At 37.1% G+C, this 21,864-nt stretch overlaps 2 protein-coding genes across 4 annotated transcripts; both read left to right on the forward strand.

Annotated features, from left to right (window-relative positions):
- Window positions 1–13,046: 13,046 nt before the first annotated feature.
- LOC117560264 lies at window positions 13,047–17,442 on the forward strand. Of its 2 annotated transcripts, none has more exons than XM_034237122.1 (13): window positions 13,047–13,132; window positions 13,350–13,537; window positions 14,083–14,161; window positions 14,256–14,336; window positions 14,601–14,642; window positions 15,137–15,538; window positions 15,653–15,754; window positions 15,844–16,076; window positions 16,267–16,442; window positions 16,519–16,612; window positions 16,737–16,866; window positions 17,090–17,310; window positions 17,408–17,442. In XM_034237122.1, exons 2-10 carry the CDS (start codon window positions 13,415–13,417, stop codon window positions 16,595–16,597), a joined length of 1,317 nt encoding a protein of 438 aa, XP_034093013.1. In that variant the 5' UTR covers window positions 13,047–13,132; window positions 13,350–13,414; the 3' UTR covers window positions 16,598–16,612; window positions 16,737–16,866; window positions 17,090–17,310; window positions 17,408–17,442. The 2 variants fall into 2 exon arrangements, with proteins under 2 accessions (XP_034093013.1, XP_034093015.1); XM_034237124.1 differs by having other exon boundaries at window positions 13,048–13,132; window positions 13,372–13,537.
- Window positions 17,443–17,446: 4 nt separating this feature from the next.
- LOC117560265 lies at window positions 17,447–20,248 on the forward strand. 2 transcript variants are annotated; one of them, XM_034237126.1, is made up of 8 exons: window positions 17,447–17,587; window positions 17,657–17,748; window positions 18,113–18,230; window positions 18,334–18,438; window positions 18,590–18,754; window positions 18,990–19,172; window positions 19,237–19,345; window positions 20,013–20,248. In XM_034237126.1, the coding sequence occupies exons 1-8, from the start codon at window positions 17,575–17,577 to the stop codon at window positions 20,137–20,139; spliced, it is 912 nt and encodes a 303-aa protein (XP_034093017.1). In that variant the 5' UTR covers window positions 17,447–17,574; the 3' UTR covers window positions 20,140–20,248. The 2 variants fall into 2 exon arrangements, with proteins under 2 accessions (XP_034093017.1, XP_034093016.1); XM_034237125.1 differs by having other exon boundaries at window positions 20,044–20,248.
- The last annotated feature ends 1,616 nt before the right edge of the window (window positions 20,249–21,864 follow it).

Raw genomic sequence — 21,864 nt, forward strand, 5'->3', positions numbered from 1 at the left:
TTTTTCTCCCACGTACGTTTGTTATGAACGTATCTCAAATACGTTTATTTTCTCTACATATCTTCTAGAAACGTATTTTCTCTCCCACGTACGTTCGTTATGAACGTATCTCAAATACGTTTATTTTCTACATATCTTCTAGAAACATATTTTCTCCCACGTTACGTTTCTTATGAACGTATCTCAAATACGCTTGTTTTCTACATATCTTTGGCATTTTTTCTTGCTTATAATAATGATAATAGAAATGTATTAATATCATTTTAGAGCAAACTTATTTGGGGCTGGCGGCTCACTGTTACGTTTGCCAAATCCATTATTATGCTGGTTAATGGGTAAATAATCACAATATTGTTTGTAGTCGTTTCATGCTTGCATTCTCAATTACGTTTAGGAAGAAACGTATTTTCTCCCACGTTACGTTTGTTTTGAACGTATCTCAAAACGTTCAAGTTCTACATATCTTCTAGAAAACCTATTTTCTCTCAGTAACGTTTGTTATGAACGTATCTCAAATACGTTTATGTTCTATATATTTGCCATTTATTGTCTTGCTTATAATAATGATAATAGTAATTTGTTAATATCATTTTGGAGCAAATTTATTTTCGGGCTGGCGGCTCACTGTTCAGTTTACCAAATCCGTTATTATGCTGCTTAATGGGTAAATAACCACCATATTGTTTGTAGTCCGTTTCATGTCATAACTACACACTTTTAAATGATCATCCAAACAGCCTCTTTCGCTGGTACATTAAGGCACTGTGGCTTATTCAAAACCATTAAATGTATTCTAACGTAAATTACATGCCAGTGTTTTATCTTTTTATTTAGCGATTTGATTTTGCACTGGGAATATTTTTTCATTTTCAACCGGAAGTACGTCACTTCACTTTGTCTTCTTCGTCACTTTTACGGTCCAGACAATGCATGGCTCAGCCTAACAGTCTGAACAGCGACCCCAGGTGTGTCTACATTGGAATTACATCTTCATTACTGAAGGAAAATACTTCACCGAGTGTTTGTTAACTAATGCAGTTGGCTTTTTTTAATGGTTAACATATTGCTATGAGTTATATCTGAAGCAAATTATGTTTCTGAAGATGTGTAGTCAATTCCACCCTTCAATGTAGCATAAATGTGAACTCTCATTAAAGGAACAGCCTTCTCTTAAACAAACCTTCACCATTTTCGAGAAATAATTCTGGCTGTTAAAGGATATACTATGTAAAACAATAGCAATACTTATTCTGACAGAAGATAAAAACAAATACATAATCAAACAGTGTGCTTTTATTCAGTCATAATGTTTACATCAACAACAAACAAACAAACCATTACACTTTACTATGCACATTTTTTCCTGGAACATCAACCTTTAACCTTTTAACCTGTCAAGATAGGAAAGTCGGCCGAGGACGTCGGCATCCTAGTGTAGTGGAAGAGGCCTAATGTTGCTTCTCATCATCAGAGGAGTCAGTGTCATCAAGGGTGAGACAGATCTCCGCATCCCACACTTCCTCCTCTCCTTCATTGTCTTCCTCCTGTAGGGCAGTGGGGTCCATCAAAACATTCCTGCATATAAAAGCATTATTTATTGTCATGGTTAGTATCCAGGTTCTTAGTCTTTATGTACTGACAGCATTGGAAAGTTTAACATTAGACAAATCTACATTTTTTAAATACCTTCGAGGTAACATTAAGGAATGTTGAGGTAAACATTGCATTAACTTGCATAAATGTAAAAAATAAAAACATATCAAGAGTACTCAAATCTTCATCTAATGTTCTGTAAGTGTTGGACCTGATATATATACAGTAAGTGTGTACAGTAAGTAAGTATGTACAATTGCCAAAAATGTTACCTATATGTTCAGATATTAGATCTGAAACGTTGACATCACAAACTTTAGAGACACTTTTGACTCTTTAATATATTTGATGATCTGTCTCCGAATCCGCTGGCTCCCTAAACACAGAATACTGACTTTCCCTATTGCTAGAGGGCTTATTCTTCAAGATATTCATTTACCTCAGTTGCTGATTCAAGGCTTGAGATGGGCTCCCATGTATTCTTCCATCGTGTTCCACTGGTTTAAGGGATAAGACACAAATACAAAAAAACACTAATGTTATCTTCTTACTTTGCGTTAACAGCCTAATAACATCAAGCCCATCCACAATAAATGGGCTTTGAAAATCTGTCTTTTTAAAAAGAGCACAGCATCATCCAAATATCTCAGAAGGAATAACTATAAATACATCTATTTGGATTGCTGTCATACCACATGTTACTGGTGCAAAGAATAAATCTACATCGTTAAGAGTTTTAACAAATGCATTTCAACAGTGGAAATACAGAGTAAAGGGAAGCGCGCTGGAAAGCTTTTTCGGATGAAGCATTTTTTTTGTATTCTTAAGTAAACTGTGCTCCATTGTAAAATTGGACATCTGCTTCATCTATACATTGTTGAGGTGACAAGCCTATACAAGGAAGCCAAATCTATAATGGTAACCAGTCCAACACCATTCATTTTGGGTTAGAAATGCTGATTGTTTAACAATGTTTTTCTCTCACCACAAATGTAGGTAGAACATTATTGGATATTTACCATGCTCTGCAGGGACGCCACTGAAGAAGTACCTGTAATACAACACATTGTATGGGTGATTGTTGACCTACTGTAGTGCAAGATATGTTGTTTTAAAACTGCCACAAGTTACCACACATTTACATCAAATGTATGCATGTTGATATTAAAAAGTGATATATTGACAACAGCACCATTCATTCACAATGTGTACAAATGAACAATCTGCTGAAACAGAAACATATTAACATCATGTGTTTTTTCAGCATATGTAATTTGTTTGGAGGAAAACTGGCAACCTTTTGGTACCTGAACCGGAATTGTAACAGTGTACATGTTGACTTACCAGTCATATAGGCAATTTCATTTTTATCAAGACTTGAATACATTAATTCGTTTTTAAGCATAGTGAATGCAATTGCTTTTGCCTAGGCCACAAGCCCAGTGGACAAATTGTTGTGTACATCATAGTACTATTCAAATAAGATAAACTATATTGTTTGTTCCAAGCAAAGCCAATGTTGAAATATTGACATCAAGTGGCAATTAGTTCCTTTTGTTAATTTCCTGTATTTTCTAACTCTATTATACTAGTCAGTTCTATAAGAATGCACTCCAAAATGAACACATGCATATTTAAAATAAACATGTTATGACATCAGTTGTGTGGAGCATCAGTAAAGGGCTATAGGAACACAAGATCCAGATATTATTATAATAAGATATTATTCCAGGGGTTCAAAAGTGACCACCTGAGGTTTCACCAGGTGATGAGTTTCCAGAAGGGTTAAAAGTGAATGTATTCAGACCAACTTATTCCTTGCACTTTCCAAAGAGCTTTTGTAAAATCTAACATTAAATTCAAGATTATGTGAGATTATAAATGATATCATAAAGAGCTGTTAGCTGAAACTTACTTGGTCTTCTGTCCGTCGTATGACTTTAGAAAAAAGAAACGACCCTGTAGTGGATCTGTCGGAGCATTCTTCACATTCTTTACCTATGTAAATACAAAATGGTGATAGTTTGTCATTATTGTAAGTGAAATGGTTAAACACATGACTTGTTGAAGACATCCTTTGTTTTAATGTCATTTTATACAGGGAATTGTAGTGTCAGTGTAACACACCTTAACTATGAATGAATGAATGGGTTTATTTTCGGGTCTGGCATTTAAATCCCTCAGGGATCCCGTTTTCAGCATTATTATTATTATTACATTATTATATATTTACAATATACATATTTCTTATCTGTATTTTTCCATATGTATTGTTGTTATTTGTTGCTATATATTGTAGTACAATGCCCACATTCTCACATACTTAATTCTTATTTCCTATGTTTCTTTTAACTTTTCTATGTTTATATATTTATGTATTTATTGTAAAAGGGAGCAACTGTAATGTAACCCAATAAAATATTTCTGATTCTGGTTTGCAAGACAATTTTTCCACTTTCACAATTATATGTGTAACACACATGGTAAATATCCAACTCCACATAATTATTACAAAAAGGTTTTGTAATAATTCACATTCTATATTACACTGCATTATAAAGAGTTCTCACAGTCAGACTACACTTTTGAGAAGACACAATGTCTTTCAAAGAACATGGAGATAGATCATTTATGTGCATGTTTTTGTTTTAAAAAATATACAAATATTAAACCACCTTTCTCAACCCGTGTTGGTTTAATAAATGCATAGTTAAATTATAAAATGTTTAACAAATATATTTTTAATTCAGGTTAAATTAAAATTAAATTGATTCTCAAAACATACCTGTATTTTGAGGTTTTCTTTTGCCTCGTCTCTTTGAGCTCATGCTCCCATCCGTGTTGAAGTCTCCCAGAGTCAGGGTTTCAGGGTTTTTTGAGACAGCTACACCTGAGAGAGCAAGGTTTTGTAGGGTAAGTGTAAAAAGTGTGTGCTGTATCATTGATTAAATGTAAATCTAGAGTTAGAAATGTAAAAGCAAAATATCTCAGTGGATTTTAACAACGTATTATTTAATATACCTAGGCAGACAGACAGGCATGTAGGAGATAAAGCCACATCCTAATGCACACTGTCAACTAACTAACACTGGCAAGACTTATGGTGAATAGTGGTGTCATTTCATTTCATTACATTTCATTTAGCTGACGCTTTTATCCAAAGCGACTTACAATGACCAACAATTACAGGGACATTCTCCCCAGTGCATGACATTAAGGATTTTGGGAGATGGCCCTGTGGGCCATCTAAGCTAATTTACAGATGGCCCTGAGCCCAATAGAGATTTCCCTGAAAAATACGGGTGGATGAAATGGCACGAAGGGTTTGGGGGAGCCTCCCCCTAGAAAATTTAGATTTTTGCAGGTCTTAGATGCTGTCTGGTGCATTCTCTAGACTGAATTATAAGATGAACCACCACAATATTATATTGTACAATTTCAATTTTATTCTTCATTTCACTTGTTTGTTTGTTCTTGTTTGCGCTCGCTTGCATGCCCTGCAGCTATAAGAAATACTTAAGTTGTTGGTCAAGACACTTTCCATCTGATGAAGGCAAATGCCTTCCCAGATGTAAAAAAGTAGAAAACATTACATTCAGTTAAGAGGTTGCGCTAGACTTTTTTGCTGCCCGTCATTTTGACGGACAGGATCGTAAAACTTCCGTCAAAATCCAGAATTACCCGTCGGCCTTTACACAACTCTGACGAGGGGGGGGACAGTTCACATGCGCCGTGTTATGCATGGCTGCTGCACCTCGCGGGAGCGTGCACAGCGTAAAGCCAAAACTCACAGACATTTCAATGATTTGTACGGCACAGTTAGGTTTGGAAACGGTATGATTTCCTTTTTAGAGGGCATGCATAACACCGGAGCCTCGCTGCGGGGAAACTTTGGAGCTGTTTCGAGTTTGTTCTAATCCGTCAAAATGACGGACTGCTTTCAGATTTGTCCGTCATTGTTAAAAAAAAATCGGTCATAGACGGAAAATATTCGATTAACGCGACTTCTGATTCAGTTGTAACTGCCAAAACAAACATTATTTACACTATTATGGCCCCTGTTAAAAATGTTTGTAATGTTATCTACTGTAAATTGGTCGAACGAATGCCTTCTCATCCGGAAGCTGACCGAGCAGCAGTCGAGAGGAGCCGAGCGCATCCGCGAAGCACACAAAATGGCGACGTCAGAGTTCCCATTAGCCGGCAAATCTAAATATCTTCGGTCAAAATAATGTCCCTTTAGCCCAATACCGCTTCAGTTGCGCCACTTATGTGACATACAAGAAGAGTATGTGACAGACAAGAAGAGTCAATTCTAATGTCTAACACTTAATGTGGAGAAAGAGATTTCCTGTGTGGGTTGATTGTGCGTTGATCTGTTGGTAATGCCTCTGGGTTCCGGTGGGCATGGAAACAAATGCATAATGCTGCGCTATACTTTGTGGCCTCACCCGGTTGCATAGCAACACTTATTGTTTAGGTGTCTTTTAATAAGCAGGTAGTCATATCATTAGCTAGAACTAGCTGGATCTGATCGATATGGACATAAACGCGAGTGAAGTCTAATCTGACGGGAGAGAGAGATCAGCTGCTGCTGACGAGTCGACACGCAGCTCTGCATGATCACATGCAGCGGTGAGCGGAACAAAACACACTTCAGGTTAGAATATCACACGTAGCTATTTTAATTACCTCTCAAACTACCTAAACTAGTTATAGATATGTTTAGTTTTACTGTCGGGTCACTCATTACTGATCCGCCAGCTGCATGATACTGGCATAATAGATTGCCCGATCGGGCAACCAGCAGGTGAGGCTTCATTGCCCGAGCTAAATACTAGATGGCCCCGGGCCACCGGGCAGTCCTTAATGTCGAGCCATTTTTCTTGTGAAGTAACTAAGGGCTAAGTGCCTTACTCAAGGGCACACTAGTGGTGGTTTTCCAGGCGGGATTTGAACTCACAACCTTCCGATCTTCACCCCACTATCCATTAGACCACCACTACCCCTATTTCACTGCCTTTAATGTTCTGCGACAATCGAATCTTCATCAAGTCGAAAATCATTAGTCAGTGTCATATAAGACAGTAACATTACCCAAACATATGTGAGAAATCAGGACAATTATTTAAAAAAACCTACATTTTTTTCCACCCTGCACCTTTGACCTCTTGCTCCCTGTGCCATGATCTGGCCTTGTGCCTCCCAAAGAGAGGCTTTCCTTGTCTTCTGTGACACCTGCACCATATGGGGCCCAGATTTGTAGAGCACAATTAGAGTACAGTTGAAGTGTCAACAATATAAATGCTGTGTCAGTCATAAAAGGAGCATACAGATAGTCATCAGCAATTAATAAATATTGCTATTATAGTGGATTTTGAAAACTGCTTAAATACTGAAGCAAATGTGGAAGAAGATGCATTCCAAATATTAGTGCCCTGAATTTACATGAATCGCTACAAACCTTGTGCAGCTTCCTCCACAGAAGTTGATGCTGGCTCTCCCCCATTCACCACTTCCACATCATGGCTTTGAGATTCTACATATCAGAGCCACAAGAGCAAATTGAATTTGACCATACATATTTTACGATAGTAACATAATTACAATAATTAGGTTTTGAAATCATTGTGTCAGTGCCAATATCACTAAGTACCTTGCTCTCCCTGTCCCTCTGCATTGGATCTGTAATCCCCCTCTTCGACCACATCAGTAGCCTCCACGACCAAATCAGTACCATCCACAGGACAGAGATCAAGCACCACAAATTCAGTTTCTGTTGGAGAAAAAAATGCTCAAATTAAAGGTAAACACATGGCTGTGCATTACAATGTATTTAGACATGCTTCTGCCCCACATAGCTACTCGTGGAATAGTCATATGTAGTTGAATGCAAATCTAGATCACAATAATAATACTAGTAGAAGGAGTGGTGGGCAAGACTCCTGTAAAGCGCACACAAATGCCAATTTATTCAAGGCTCTATATTACTGAATTAAGGGCATCATTGGTTAATAAGCAAATTACCTTTAATCTAAATGCTTGCTTCCAATACATGGAAACAATAGTCATTAAGTCAAATTTTCCCCATCACCTAAACTGTCCAACAAAACAGGTCAAGTTGAAAAATGTCAACACTTACCCAGATCTGTCCCACAATCTTCAATGGTTCCTTTTTGATTCTGAAACCTTCTGAAGTGCACTGCGGTATGAAAACATGAAAGAATATAAACTTTAAAAAAAATGTAAGCTCCAATATCAGATTTTAAATTACTTTCAAAGAAATCATCAATACAGTAAAAGATACTCACACTTTAATACTTTCGCATACACTGATTTGATATCTTCTTCCAAGCAGTCATCCAGCTTCATCTGTATGCTACTGAAGACATCTGCTGTGTAGCCATTCTTATTCTTTTTCCCCAAAAGCAAAAGTGGAAAATACCCCAGAGCAGCAAGCCGGTCCAACTGAAATGGTAATAAGTAAATGCAAGTCATAAAGCCTGAATTTCACATCAGAAAAGTATATGATCCATGTGTTTAAAGGTTCCATGTCATGGCCATTTCTACTGATCATAATTCCATTGTTGAGGTCTACTAAAATAGATTTATATTGTTCAATGTTCCAAACTCACATTGGTTTCTCATACAGCATCTCTGTTAGTATGTGTATTCACTCTCTGTCCAAAACGGCTTGTTGGAGCTCCTGCCCCCCCCCCCCCTCCCTGTGAGCCCAGTGGCCTTCTGCGAGACAGCGAGACACAGCTAAACTCAGCCCGAAACCAGCCCGAACACACACACACACCCGCAGCCTGGCTGGGAGTTTGTGTGTGTACTCAAACACCGACTCACAGCCTCGCAGCGTCCCGTCGTCTCAGGGAGGAGAAATCGGCGGAGCTGCAGCTGAGAAAAGATTGAGTGTGTGTGAGGAAGTCTGCAGATTGGTCCATTTGGACCAATCTGTAGACTTAACGTAACGGCTCCGCGGACGTAACGTAACGGCTCCACGGATTGTTCCATTTGGGTATGGGCACGTCACCATACCCAGGAAGAAAACAATGGAAAAAGAGAAATGTCCAACGAGGCGTTCTGGGGCAGCACAGACAGGTATTTTCTGTGTTAGAGTTGTACTCGCTACAGTGTGTACTTTGAGGGTTTGTGACTCTGCAGACCTTTTACATGCAGAAAAAGCTACATAACACACAAGGGGACAGGTGATAACCAGAAAAGCATGACATGGGACCTTTAAGAAAACATGATGAAGTATGTTTTATTTACCTGTAGATTGAACGTAAATTAATAGGAAGTATATCACTCTTTCAATTATCAATAGTTCTGAGTCCTTTATAAGTTTTATGAGCATTTTAGCCTGTGTTTCTTTCTCTAGCAGGACACTAAATAAAGAAGCCTTAAATTGATGAAACACTAAATATGGGGCCGATCAGTGGGCTGCTTTCCGACTATTTAAAGATGTATGTAGTCAACAAAGGTCCAGTGTATAACGTAAGTAAAAGTTAAAATATTTAAAGTTGTGTTACCACTTGTGCTTACCATTTTGAAGCTGGAGTCTAGGACATGTGTGCCGTTGCAGTTTTTCTTTATTCTTTCTTTCCACTCCTTTTCCTCAGCTGCAAACCTTTTTCTTTCTTTAACCAGTCTGTCCTTGTGTGGCTGTTGGGTCCCACATTTAGGACATTTCTTGCATGCAACAAAAATCTTGTCCTGGCATGCCACACATTTCTTGACATTGCGTATCCCCGACATGTCTGCAACAATAGAATGAAGTTCACAGTTAGCTAGTTCTTGATAGTGACTTTAAAACATGAATGTTAGACTGTGTATGTTGTGCAATATGGTGCTGGTCAAGTGTTAGGAGAGCTATTTCTTGTATAGCCTATAATATTGCATGTACAAATGTACAGTGTTTGTGGGTAGCCTATAGCAACAAGTTATATTTACAGGTAACATAAATGTACATAACCCTTCTCTGTGAAATCTTCTCATGAAACGTCTGTATCAAGATGGACCGATTGCAAACACAACTAATGTTACTATCTAGCTCATATTACGTTCATACAATAAATGTCTTACCCGTTGACGTTCTGAAGAGTCTGGACATGCACCACAGTCCGCCAAAACGTACCGCACTCCGCCGAAAAGTTACCGCAGACTGCCAAAAATGAGCAACGACTGTATAAATCCCGCGTAATTATTTATTTTTCCCTGCGGCTCTTAGGGAATTGTAGTCTTTAAAATATATTTGCGTTTTTAAGTAGCCTATGGAATTGAGAGTATTCTGACAAATCTAAGGGGATGGTTAAAACATTTGCAAATCACATTTTAAATGTCCTATTGTAAAATGGGGGATATTGAATTGTAATCATATTTGTGTTCTTTGTCTCCCTGTGGTTGCTGTGTGTCTCCTTGTAGTCATGTTGTGTCTCTTTGCAGTTGTTAACCATCTCTCTATAGTTGTGCATCTCTTTGTGATAGCTGTGTGTCTCTGTGGTCTCTTGGCAGATGTTTTGCATTTATTTTTTTGTTGATTTGGTCTCTATGTAATGTTTTTGTGTCTCTTTGTAGTTGTTTGCTATAAATTGAAGCATTGATATTTCAAATGTATTCTGTTATTGATAAAAGTTTAATATAGAAAAAACTCAGGCAAACAATAGTAGCACAAACGGACAAGATATAAGTGATATAAATTATTATTCATGTTTTTGATCACCACAAATCATTAATTAAATGTGTATTTCTTAACTTAATTAAAACTATTTTTGGTTTACTACATCGGTTTACAGACATGGGTAAAACATGACCCATGTATAAGTGTGAAATGTGTGAAATAAATGAATTTCTCTCTCTCTCACTCTCATCTCTCCTCTCGCAACTGCTCTTCTCTCTACGCTCACTCTCCTCACTCTCTCTCTCGCACTCTCACTCTCACTCTCACTCTATCTCTCTCACTCTCTCCTCTCTCTCACTCTCACTCCTCTCTCACTCATCTCTCTCTCTCAACTCGCTCTCTCAATCTCACTCTCCTCTCGTCCTCACTCTCTCTCACTCACTCTCTCACTCTCTCTCTCTCACTCACTCTCTCACTCACCTCTCACTCTCTCTCTCACTCTCTCTCTCTCACTCCTCTCACTCTCTCTCACTCTCTCTCTCTCACTCTCTCTCTCTCACTCTCTCTCTCTCTCTCTCTCTCTCTCTCTCACTCACTCTCTCTCTCTCACTCTCTCTCTCACTCTCTCTCAGAGTGTGTACAGTAGGCTGTGTGTGTGTCAGGTTGAACGAAAATGCCACTTTTAGGTTAAGGTTAATTATTTTTCTCATTGCCTGAAGCTAATGAGATGCAAGGTTACAACTGGGAAAGAGACCAGTCTCTCCTCACTTGATAATGAACTTTGGTGAAGGTCAAGAAGCGGTCAATGTGACGTAACGCCTCCAGGGCACGTGTGTGGAAGTATGATCCCGGGGTCTGATAGATATTAATATGAGGATGTGCGAAACAGACAAACTAATAAGGCTTAATTTAAACATTAAAGAATACTTTAGGTCAAGGTCTTCTTTTGAATAAGAAAAAAGCTTTGGGGGTATAGAAGAAGAATATGGAGGGATGAATCCCTCTTTAATGGTCACACAGAGCACAAAGCACACACAGTGACATTTGTATCTACAGATAAATATTAAGCCTGACAAATTACTTAACGTCTAATATATTGCTTTCCTGCAATGTTAACTGTGTTGAAGCACTTATTTTAACTGATATTATACATATGTATTATACTCTTATAAGATGTATGTAGATAGTATAAGACATGTGCAGAATATGACAGTTGAATGGTGGAGGTATACACACATATTGATAGATGTCTTGTGGACTGTTGAGGAACCTGCAAGTTTTTCATTCTGCACTGTAGTTGTGATATGTCAATAAACCTTAGAAAATCTTGAAATCTTGAAAGGGATGTGCAAAATAGTCATTATATACAGTCTTTAACTAACTATTAGTAGAGAATAACGAGTAATGAATATACTTTATAGGGATCCTATTAATATCTAATAATAAAAATAATGAAATTCAATAACATGCTTTAACCACTAGGTGTCCCTTTATATCGGTTGTGCACCTTTATGGTGTAAATACAGCCTATCTACCAATTGGATCAACTATAAAAGTCAGCCGAATTAGTGTTGATACTGCAAGGAGACGTATTGTGTGAAAATAAATGTAAGATGTTGTTTAATTGCTTATATATTTATGATCCACGTCACGTTTTCAGTTTTGGCGGCAATTGTTCCTGTTTGTCTAAGTGTTCTCATCAGGGCTCTATAAATAGAGAACTACGGCAGATATGTAATATTTAATGCAGCCGAACCGTGTATTACAATGCCGTTGTGTGATGAATTTCAAGGAGAAAAGCAAGCACACTCGGAATAAAGTATTATTATTTTTTTTTTTTTAAATGTTTTTGGATTTCACATCGTATAAACACCAAATCCCAGCGTGCATTGCGGCTAAACCATCCAATCATCGAGCTGAGGATCTTGCGTAGGCCTAAATCTGTTTCCGGTATTGTTAATGACGGATGTATTTTGTTATACACACATTCCTTCACATTTACATTAAACTATTTTGTGAGGCCTTCTAATATAACATGTTTTTAAATATAATTACGGTTGTAAATTAACATGAACCGAAGCTGTTGCCTGGCAACGCAATCTCACAATGTCACGTCCGTTAATTCCACATCCACACCCAACACGCATGAATTAACATCGATTTAATACATTGATGTAGGTAGCATTTGTTTCTGCTAAAAGAGGTGTCGACCAGCTGGGGCAACAAGATAATCGGCGTAGTCGAGTGTGACTATTACAAAATAAATCATTATTATCTAAATATTGACAATAACAACCGACCGTCGGGGTAGCATTTGCTTGGCATTTCCGGGTATTTCTCCACTGGTTAACATGGGTTAACAATACCGTGTAACTGTCACTTTTGAAGGGACGAAATCGTGACAGCATGGTAAATCGTCACATGTTCATTTCTTGCCGTGATGCCGGGTTGATTTCGACATAGACATGAAGTATCTCCCTCACTAGTAATGGATGACATGGTCAAGTAATGTTCACATTTTATGTAGGCCTACTGTTATATTTCACAAGATATCAAAGTAATTTGTTGTAAAGATAATTACAATTAAAACTCACTCGGATCACTTTTGACCCATGTTGTGTATCAAAGGGTTAAAAGACAATTCTATGTAAATTATGTGTGAAAAAACCGGGCTACATATGCCCAGAAAATAAACATATTTAGTCAGAGGTTTCAGGGGGAAAACAATCCATAGTTTTATTATTACTTATCAGAAGTGTACGTATGTCGGATTGCTATGGTTACTACGTTATACACGCGTGACGTATTTCCTCATCCTGAAGGTTCCCGCCCCGTTGGAGGTGAATCGGACTGTAGAAGCAATATTTTAGCGGTTTATCTTCTTGGATACATTCCGAACTGTCTTTATCAGAAGTAAGTATGTATGTTAACAATTCTGTCATTCAAACCAACGTTAAAGGACGGTGTAATCAGCATTAAATGTGTTTGAAGCTAACCTACCTGTTATATTGTTCAAGGTAAAGTTAACGAAAAGAGAAAGGAAACATAATGTTTTTACCGTTAGATTTCTCTTTTTTGTTTTGTTTTACTTTGTACAAACATACTAATAATACAATTGTTTGAAATGCAGTTTCTGTTTGTGCTACCAACAGATACCACAGACCAAGTTTGATTTGTGTCTTCCTCAACGAAACCATGGCTGGGCGACAGGCACCTCGAAGGACCTCTCCAAACTGGGATGAATCTGATACTGATGAAGACCAGGAAGAAATCGACAAAGTTAAAGCTAAACTGGGTGAAAAACTACAAGCTAAAGAGGTTAAGTAATCCTTGAATTGATTGTTTATAAGATACATTCTTGGGTTTATGCAGCAGGTACTTTATGTAATATGTCATCAATAATGTTTTAATCAATGCTTTTAAATCCGTTGTGTAATGTCTGAATGTACAGTACTGCTCTAACTAGCTTGTATTGTAACCCCTGCACACACACAGTACAGTATACACATGCCGTAACTTGTAACTTTCCAACAATCTTTGTCCAAAAACATCTTCAACAAATGTCCACTTTGTCTAATAGAGATTAACAAATGCCAAAAGTAAACCTATTCACGTCTGCAAACATCCTATTAATTTCACCAATACAGTTGTATATTCCAACTGTATTTGTGTTGGATACAGGAAACAAAAAAGTTTAATCTAAAGGGAAAATAGTATACTATGTCCATGGACATCTCTACGTAATGGTCTATATAATGACGAAATAATTAACTTAGTTTCAGTATTCAGCACAGTTTAATGTTCCATTTAAATGTATGGATACTTCTCTTTAACTCTCTTCTTTGTATTACCATGCTAAATAGGACCGTCAGCCTGCAGTAAAATGGAGAAAAAGAGACCAATTTGGGCGGCTGATTCTAAAGAGTCGCAGTTCTTCAAAACGTATGTTAAGCCAGATCATACTGTTGCATCTGTGTTTTTCTGTTGTTTCTTTTTTGAAAATGTAATTCTTTAATTACTATTCTTGTCTTCCTAGTGCACGCCAAACGTCAGAAGAGAACTGGTCAGTCGCAGTTACCAAATATTTCTGCAGAATATGTTGCAGACAGGACAGAAGGTAAGCTCTTTTATCAGTGTCAACATTTTGCTAGTTTGTCCTTTTTTTTAGGTGTTTTGCATGTGAGTATGGGGCCGTATGTACCTGGCACATGTGTCACTTTGAGAGTAATATGATTTTAAATGAAGTACTACATGTATTGCAATGAAAATTATTCGTATAGTGCTAAATGAACATGGAAAATAGGGATGCAATATTGAGTCAACGGTCACAGTTTAAGTCAAATGTAGTAATGATGAATTCCCTCTATGTTTTGATATGCAGGCACAGTCACCTCTGAGGTGCAACAGACCCACAATATGATTGGTAAGATTCTATATCAAAATAGTTATGCCACCATTTCCGTTATTTTTATTTAGATAATTGTATCCATTTAATAAACTCATACTTACTCACTTCAGTGTACATCACAATATATTTAGTTTAATTATAATTTCATAAATTGAACACTAATATATTTCTGCAAGACATTTTGCAAGTACATTCATAAAACTTAATTTTGAGCAATTGTATTGTTCCTTAAAAATAATTTGGTGAACATGACATTACAGTTTTTAATCTCACTCAATTAGTTTGTTTACATGGACATGAATAACACATTTATGAGGCAATATTGTGTTCACATGTGCAAACACATAAACAGCATACTCTAATAACCCTATTATAAACGGGTTATTCATGCCCATGTAAACACAATCAATTTTAATAACCACCTGAAATTTTAAGTTGTTTTCTGACTCTTGAGGCTTTCTTTACCATCTATTCTGTCTTGCTTACACCTGTTATCCTCATTTCCCAAGACCTTCATATACAGGAACTGCAAAAGATGGTTGATGCAGTTGAGGAGGATGTTGCCGGATGTTCAAATTCCACAGAAGCCTCATCTGGTCGAACATGGACAGTACGTCAGGCTTTATCTGATGAAAGATGGCGGAAAGCAAGACCTCAGCTTCTTGAAGCCATGCTTGAGGCAGGAAAGATCCCGAAGGGTCTTTGTCAACTGTGCAAAGCTAAAGATGCAGTCATTTGTTGCACAGACTGCCTTCCACAACCCTTGTTGTGCCCCAAATGTGACATAACTGTACATCGGAAGTACAGTTTGCATAACAGATGCCTATTTGTAGGAGATAGTTACAAAGCTCTTCCTCCTACTGATATTATCACTGAAGATGCTAGTGGTCAGCCATCACCGTGTGAAGAAGGTATATACTGTATCGACCTTTTTGACTAAAATGACTTTTCAATCCCATCATAATGTATGATATACCTGTACTTGCCCAGTAGAAGTAACCATTATCCCTTTATGTTTTACATAGTTCGTCTCCTGCCATTTGCTTTGCCCAGAAAGATTTGCAGCTGCAATGCAGACAATGTGTCATTGAGTGGTGGGCAAAAAGTAATCTTCATCAACATAAATGGTAACATATCTTTGAACATTTGTAAAAGTACAAATACATTTTCTTACCTTTATTGTGACTTTGATTTGACTTGGTGCTTGTCCCAACAGGTCGTTATGACCTCTCTGTTCCTCTGCTGACCTGTGAGAACTGCCACTGCCAGTGGACACCACAGATCAAAGATTTGATCTCAAATGGATACTGGCCTGGAACAATTGAATTCCAAACAGTTTTTTCCATCGATCTTTTTGCCACATATGAAGATCTCAAAATCAGTGCACCTGGTCTGAGTAGACACGCTTTCATTCGAATGCTGGAAAGTCGCTCAGTTCGTGCTGGCAGGGTAATGCACATTTTGATACATTATACAAATTGTGTATTGTATTTTAGATTTGGCAGATAAAGTGAATTTGTGCAATAATTTGCAAAAGGACTTGGAGGAAAGATAAAGAGATATTATACTTAATCCATGCTTTATAGTATTTGCATGTTGACATGTATCTAGCATTTAATTATGAATTCCTACTTATTAGGCTGGGATAACATCTGGTGACAATTTCCAAAGAAGTTTCTTGGAATGGACATATTGCCGGCACGAAATTGATAAACTTCTTGGAGATGACCATTTCTCATGTCCTGCCTGTGGTGATGACATGGTCGCAGTGTCTCTGGACGGCAACAGAAAAATGTATCGCTTCAATCGTCAGGGGTAAGTAGCAAGAAAGCAAAATGGGCTATTATCTTTATATACTATATTCCCCAATCAAATGCTTTTTTCTTCATAGGGCGGTCGAATGCCCATACTTTGAAGGAACTTTCATTGCCAAAGACACAGATGTTGAAGGATTTGTGCAAAGGATTTGAGACAAAGTAAAACCTGTGAGTTTTACTGTGACTTGTCTCATAGCATGTTCTATGTGGTAAAGTTATTGTTGTTTTGTATGATGTAAAATGCATGAGATGTAATTACTTGGAATGTCTATTGTAATGCTTTTTTCAATAGGCACCTGGACGCCCATCCTGCGGTAAATCCAACTTCAAAGCGGGCAGGGAGGCTACCAGAAAGTCAGAGGCCAGACTGGATGAAGAGGGAATGATGACATCTGTCTGCAGACACTGCATTCTATTTAGTGGTAAAATAATGTATTTTAATTGAAAATCCATTTACATATTTGTTGTACTTACAAAAATGCCATACTAAAATGGTCTTTAAATATTTGAATACCAGTTATGATTCACAAGTAAGTATGCACTTTCATGACAGTAATAACTTATCTTTGTATTTTTTAGAATATCCATTAATATAGTAATGAAATAAACCCTTTTCAAAGAAATCTATCTTTGTTTTGGTTGCAGGCCTCAACATGTTTCGTGGGGAAATCTTTGCCTACCCTCTCTACCTACAGCAAGATCTTGGAAAAGAACACAAGATTGAGTTTGTTTGCACTGACGTCATGTGTAAATACTACCCATATATACAGAGGGTAGTTGAGTCCTTTCCAGAACTGCAGTATGTCCTGCAAATGCGGCCATTTCTGTCAGTGATGCATGCGAAAGGTCACTCGACAAAATGCGAGGTATAAATGTAAATGTAATGTTTTTTATCGTTTTTGGTTAATAGGGTATTTTAATGTCTAAACTGACATAATTCAATTTATTGTTGGTTATTCTCAGGTGGAGTGGAGTGGTCGCAACCAGGAAGGGGCAGGACAATGATATTCTTTCGGTAATACAAAAAAAAAAGTAAGTGTCTGTTTCAAATTGCTCTAGGTTTGACAGTTGGAGAGGAAGTGGAGGCTGTCAATTCATACCTCTCTCGTGTGGCAACGACCACAAAATACATGTCCAAAGCAAGTGAGTAGTTGTTTTAACATCTTATTGTGGCTCAAGTACAATTCTAAAAAGTAAAACAATATGTTTCAGGACGTACTGACATGATAACGATACATGCTCGTGGATGGAACTTGAGGAAGAAGCAGAACTTGCACAGATACCTGTCTCAACGATATGTGAAGGTAAATTTGTCATGTAATTTAATAGCTTTTTTCCCAATATACAATACAACAATGTGCATACGTTTTGGCTGCAACTCTTTTCTTAAACATAGACTAAATATATTCGGTTGCTCGACAACAGCTTAGTGAAAATGTTTTGACGGTCATGCACTGATGTTGGTCAAACTATTTTTGATGCTTTGATGTCCTCGTTAAGTCCTGTGAATGTGTTCATTGATGACCTAAAGTATCTGTTAACTTTTAATTGAGGCTGAAACTTCTAACTGCTACTATAACAACTCAAATTGAACAGCCGACAAAGAAAACACTAGTGGTAGGTGTTGTTTTCTGACAATGATACAAATGTAATGTATAACATTTTCAGACCAAGAAAAGGACTGATGAAATGGACAAGGACATTCAAAACCTGCAAACAAAACTGCAGACAACAGAGGAGGGAATGAAGCAGTGGGTGAAGGAGGTTGAGGAGTGGGCTGCATCAAGTAAGATTTTTCCTGTAGCTACAAAATATTAACTGTCAACTGTTTGTTGACATTTTACATTTAAGGAAATTGTGTTAATTGACAATTGAATGTTTACATTAAGGTCCAAAATCCACCAACTGCCAGGATCAACAGGGGCTGCAGCGGGTCATGGAGGGCCTCGCCCTCAAAATCAAACAGCGGAAAATTGAGCTGTACAGAACCATAGGTGTGTTAATATTATTATTATTGTTATTGTATTATTTTTGAAATAACGCTTCTCTTGTCACTTTCACGGTTACAGTAATTTGTGGCATGTTCAGAGTAAGAGAACAAATTATTTTGATATTTTTTACGTTTGCACTTCCTGTCATTTATAGACAATAACAAAGACCGCAAGCCCAAACGGGATATCATTGCAAAGAACAAGCGGAAACTGGAGGAGGCGATTGCAGTTTACAACAACCTTGTGCCAGACACAGAGGCTGTTGATACAGCAGATGCAGTCCTAAGTCAAGACTTCCCTATTTGGCCATGGGATTCTGGTACATGCATTTTTCTGCACTTAACAAAGCGGGTATTTTTATATCTTTGCTGTTTTTTATACTGTTTTTGTTTGACATGATCAGTCATGCAGTCTATTTAAATCTTCCACACAATTTTCCATATGTTATTTTGTCACTTGTTCTTAAGGAGTAATATAAGTTTTAATTTATTAACAACGATGGAAGTTTGTTTTCATTACTGTTAAAGAAACTCAACATAATCACTTCGTTATAGCATCCACAGTCCCCCTCGAGACAAACAAAATGGCCTTTGACAAAGTCATGCTGCTCTCTCGACTTCGAGAAGAGGATGGGATTCTCATCAAAGAGATGAAGAACCATTGCCGCTACCTGACAGGATCTTCCAGAGCTGTGCAAAGAGAGATCCAGCAGATTGAGAAGGACCTGTGTAAACAGAGTAGGTATTTCACTGGAAAATAATGATCATTATCGATATAATATTAACCCTTTCCTCCTTTTAGGCTGTCCTTTTGCCATGTCCTTGGAAGCATATGAGGGGCTGAAGGATTTATTGAAAAAAAGGCTCCAGGAGATGGACAAACAAATGGAGGAGGCCTTCAGCACATACAGGTGAGTATTTATTTGGGAGAAATACGCTGAATTTAGTTCTTGTTTTGAGTAGAATTAATTGAATTGATGATTGATTGATTGCAATCTATCTACACATGATGCGCATATAGATTGAATGGAAACAATGTCACATTAATAACTTCACATCAATATAAACCAACATTGATGTTACATATGTGTATTCTTATATGTAGATATCCTTCACTATTGCTTGTATATATACGACTGAAAGAATATTCTTGATAATCCATCAAATGTCTGTAGACAGACTGCAAACTATTTATTGACATTTTTAAATGTATTGAACTTTTTCTGGTACAGGACATAAATACTCCATACCAGACTCTACAACATAAAACAAACAGACCATATACAGTATATACATTGAGTTAATTGTACATACTTACTTACTGTACACACTTACTGTATATATATCAGGTCCAACACTTACAGAACATTAGATGAAGATTTTAGTACTCTTGATATGTTTTTATTTTTTACATTTATGCAAGTTAATGCAATGTTTACCTCAACATTCCTTAATGTTACCTCGAAGGTATTTAAACAATTTAGATTTGTCTAATGTTAAACTTTCCAATGCTGTCAGTACATAAAGACTAAGAACCTGGATACTAACCATGACAATAAATAATGCTTTTATATGCAGGAATGTTTTGATGGACCCCACTGCCCTACAGGAGGAAGACAATGAAGGAGAGGAGGAAGTGTGGGATGCGGAGATCTGTCTCACCCTTGATGACACTGACTCCTCTGATGATGAGAAGCAACATTAGCCTCTTCCACTACACTAGGATGCCGACGTCCTCGGCCGACTTTCCTATCTTGACAGGTTAAAAGGTTAAAGGTTGATGTTCCAGGAAAAAATGTGCATAGTAAAGTGTAATGGTTTGTTTGTTGTTGATGTAAACATTATGACTGAATAAAAGCACACTGTTTGATTATGTATTTGTTTTTATCTTCTGTCAGAATAAGTATTGCTATTGTTTTACATAGTATATCCTTTAACAGCCAGAATTATTTCTCGAAAATGGTGAAGGTTTGTTTAAGAGAAGGCTGTTCCTTTAATGAGAGTTCACATTTATGCTACATTGAAGGGTGGAATTGACTACACATCTTCAGAAACATAATTTGCTTCAGATATAACTCATAGCAATATGTTAACCATTAAAAAAAGCCAACTGCATTAGTTAACAAACACTCGGTGAAGTATTTTCCTTCAGTAATGAAGATGTAATTCCAATGTAGACACACCTGGGGTTGCTGTTCAGACTGTTAGGCTGAGCCATGCATTGTCTGGACCGTAAAAGTGACGAAGAAGACAAAGTGAAGTGACGTACTTCCGGTTGAAAATGAAAAAATAATCCCAGTGCAAAATCAAATCGCTAAATAAAAAGATAAAACACTGGCATGTAATTTACGTTAGAATACATTTAATGGTTTTGAATAAGCCACAGTGCCTTAATGTACCAGCGAAAGAGGCTGTTTGGATGATCATTTAAAAGTGTGTAGTTATGACATGAAACGACTACAAACAATATGGTGGTTATTTACCCATTAAGCAGCATAATAACGGATTTGGTAAACTGAACAGTGAGCCGCCAGCCCGAAAATAAATTTGCTCCAAAATGATATTAACAAATTACTATTATCATTATTATAAGCAAGACAATAAATGGCAAATATATAGAACATAAACGTATTTGAGATACGTTCATAACAAACGTTACTGAGAGAAAATAGGTTTCTAGAAGATATGTAGAACTTGAACGTTTTTGAGATACGTTCAAAACAAACGTAACGTGGGAGAAAATACGTTTCTTCCTAAACGTAATTGAGAATGCAGCATGAAACGACTACAAACAATATTGTGATTATTTACCCATTAACCAGCATAATAATGGATTTGGCAAACGTAACAGTGAGCCGCCAGCCCGAAAATAAGTTTCCTCTAAAATGATATTAATACATTTCTATTATCATTATTATAAGCAAGACAATAAATGGCAAAGATATGTAGAAAACAAACGTATTTGAGATACGTTCATAAAAAACGTAACGTGGGAGAAAATATGTTTCTAGAAGATATGTAGAAAACAAACGTATTTGAGATACGTTCATAAGAAACGTAACGTGGGAGAAAATATGTTTCTAGAAGATATGTAGAAAATAAACGTATTTGAGATACGTTCATAAGAAACGTAACGTGGGAGAAAATATGTTTCTAGAAGATATGTAGAAAATAAACGTATTTGAGATACGTTCATAACGAACGTATCGTGGGAGAAAATACGTTTCTTGCTAAACGTATTTGAGAATGCAGTTTAGTTCTGTGGGAACGTAATTTTTAGGAGACAGGGTTGCTCTCACACACACACACACACACACACACACACACACACACACACACACACACACACACACACACACACACACACACACACACACACACACACACACACACACACACACACACACACACACACACACACACACACACA

This window comes from Gymnodraco acuticeps, unplaced genomic scaffold (genome assembly GCF_902827175.1).
Source record: "Gymnodraco acuticeps unplaced genomic scaffold, fGymAcu1.1, whole genome shotgun sequence".
NCBI classification, from domain to species: Eukaryota; Metazoa; Chordata; class Actinopteri; order Perciformes; family Bathydraconidae; genus Gymnodraco; species Gymnodraco acuticeps.

Bases quoted from the DNA above. Each gene is read 5' to 3' on its own strand.
- LOC117560264 (XM_034237122.1), top strand. From the start codon at position 13,415: ATGGCTGGGCGACAGGCACCTCGAAGGACCTCTCCAAACTGGGATGAA. The intron at 15,755-15,843 runs GTAACATATCTT...TTGTCCCAACAG, and splicing joins AATCTTCATCAACATAAATG to GTCGTTATGACCTCTCTGTT. The intron at 16,077-16,266 runs GTAATGCACATT...CCTACTTATTAG, and splicing joins GCTCAGTTCGTGCTGGCAGG to GCTGGGATAACATCTGGTGA.
- LOC117560265 (XM_034237125.1), top strand. The intron at 18,231-18,333 runs GTAAGATTTTTC...GTTTACATTAAG, and splicing joins TGAGGAGTGGGCTGCATCAA to GTCCAAAATCCACCAACTGC. The intron at 19,173-19,236 runs GTAGGTATTTCA...TCCTCCTTTTAG, and splicing joins GAAGGACCTGTGTAAACAGA to GCTGTCCTTTTGCCATGTCC.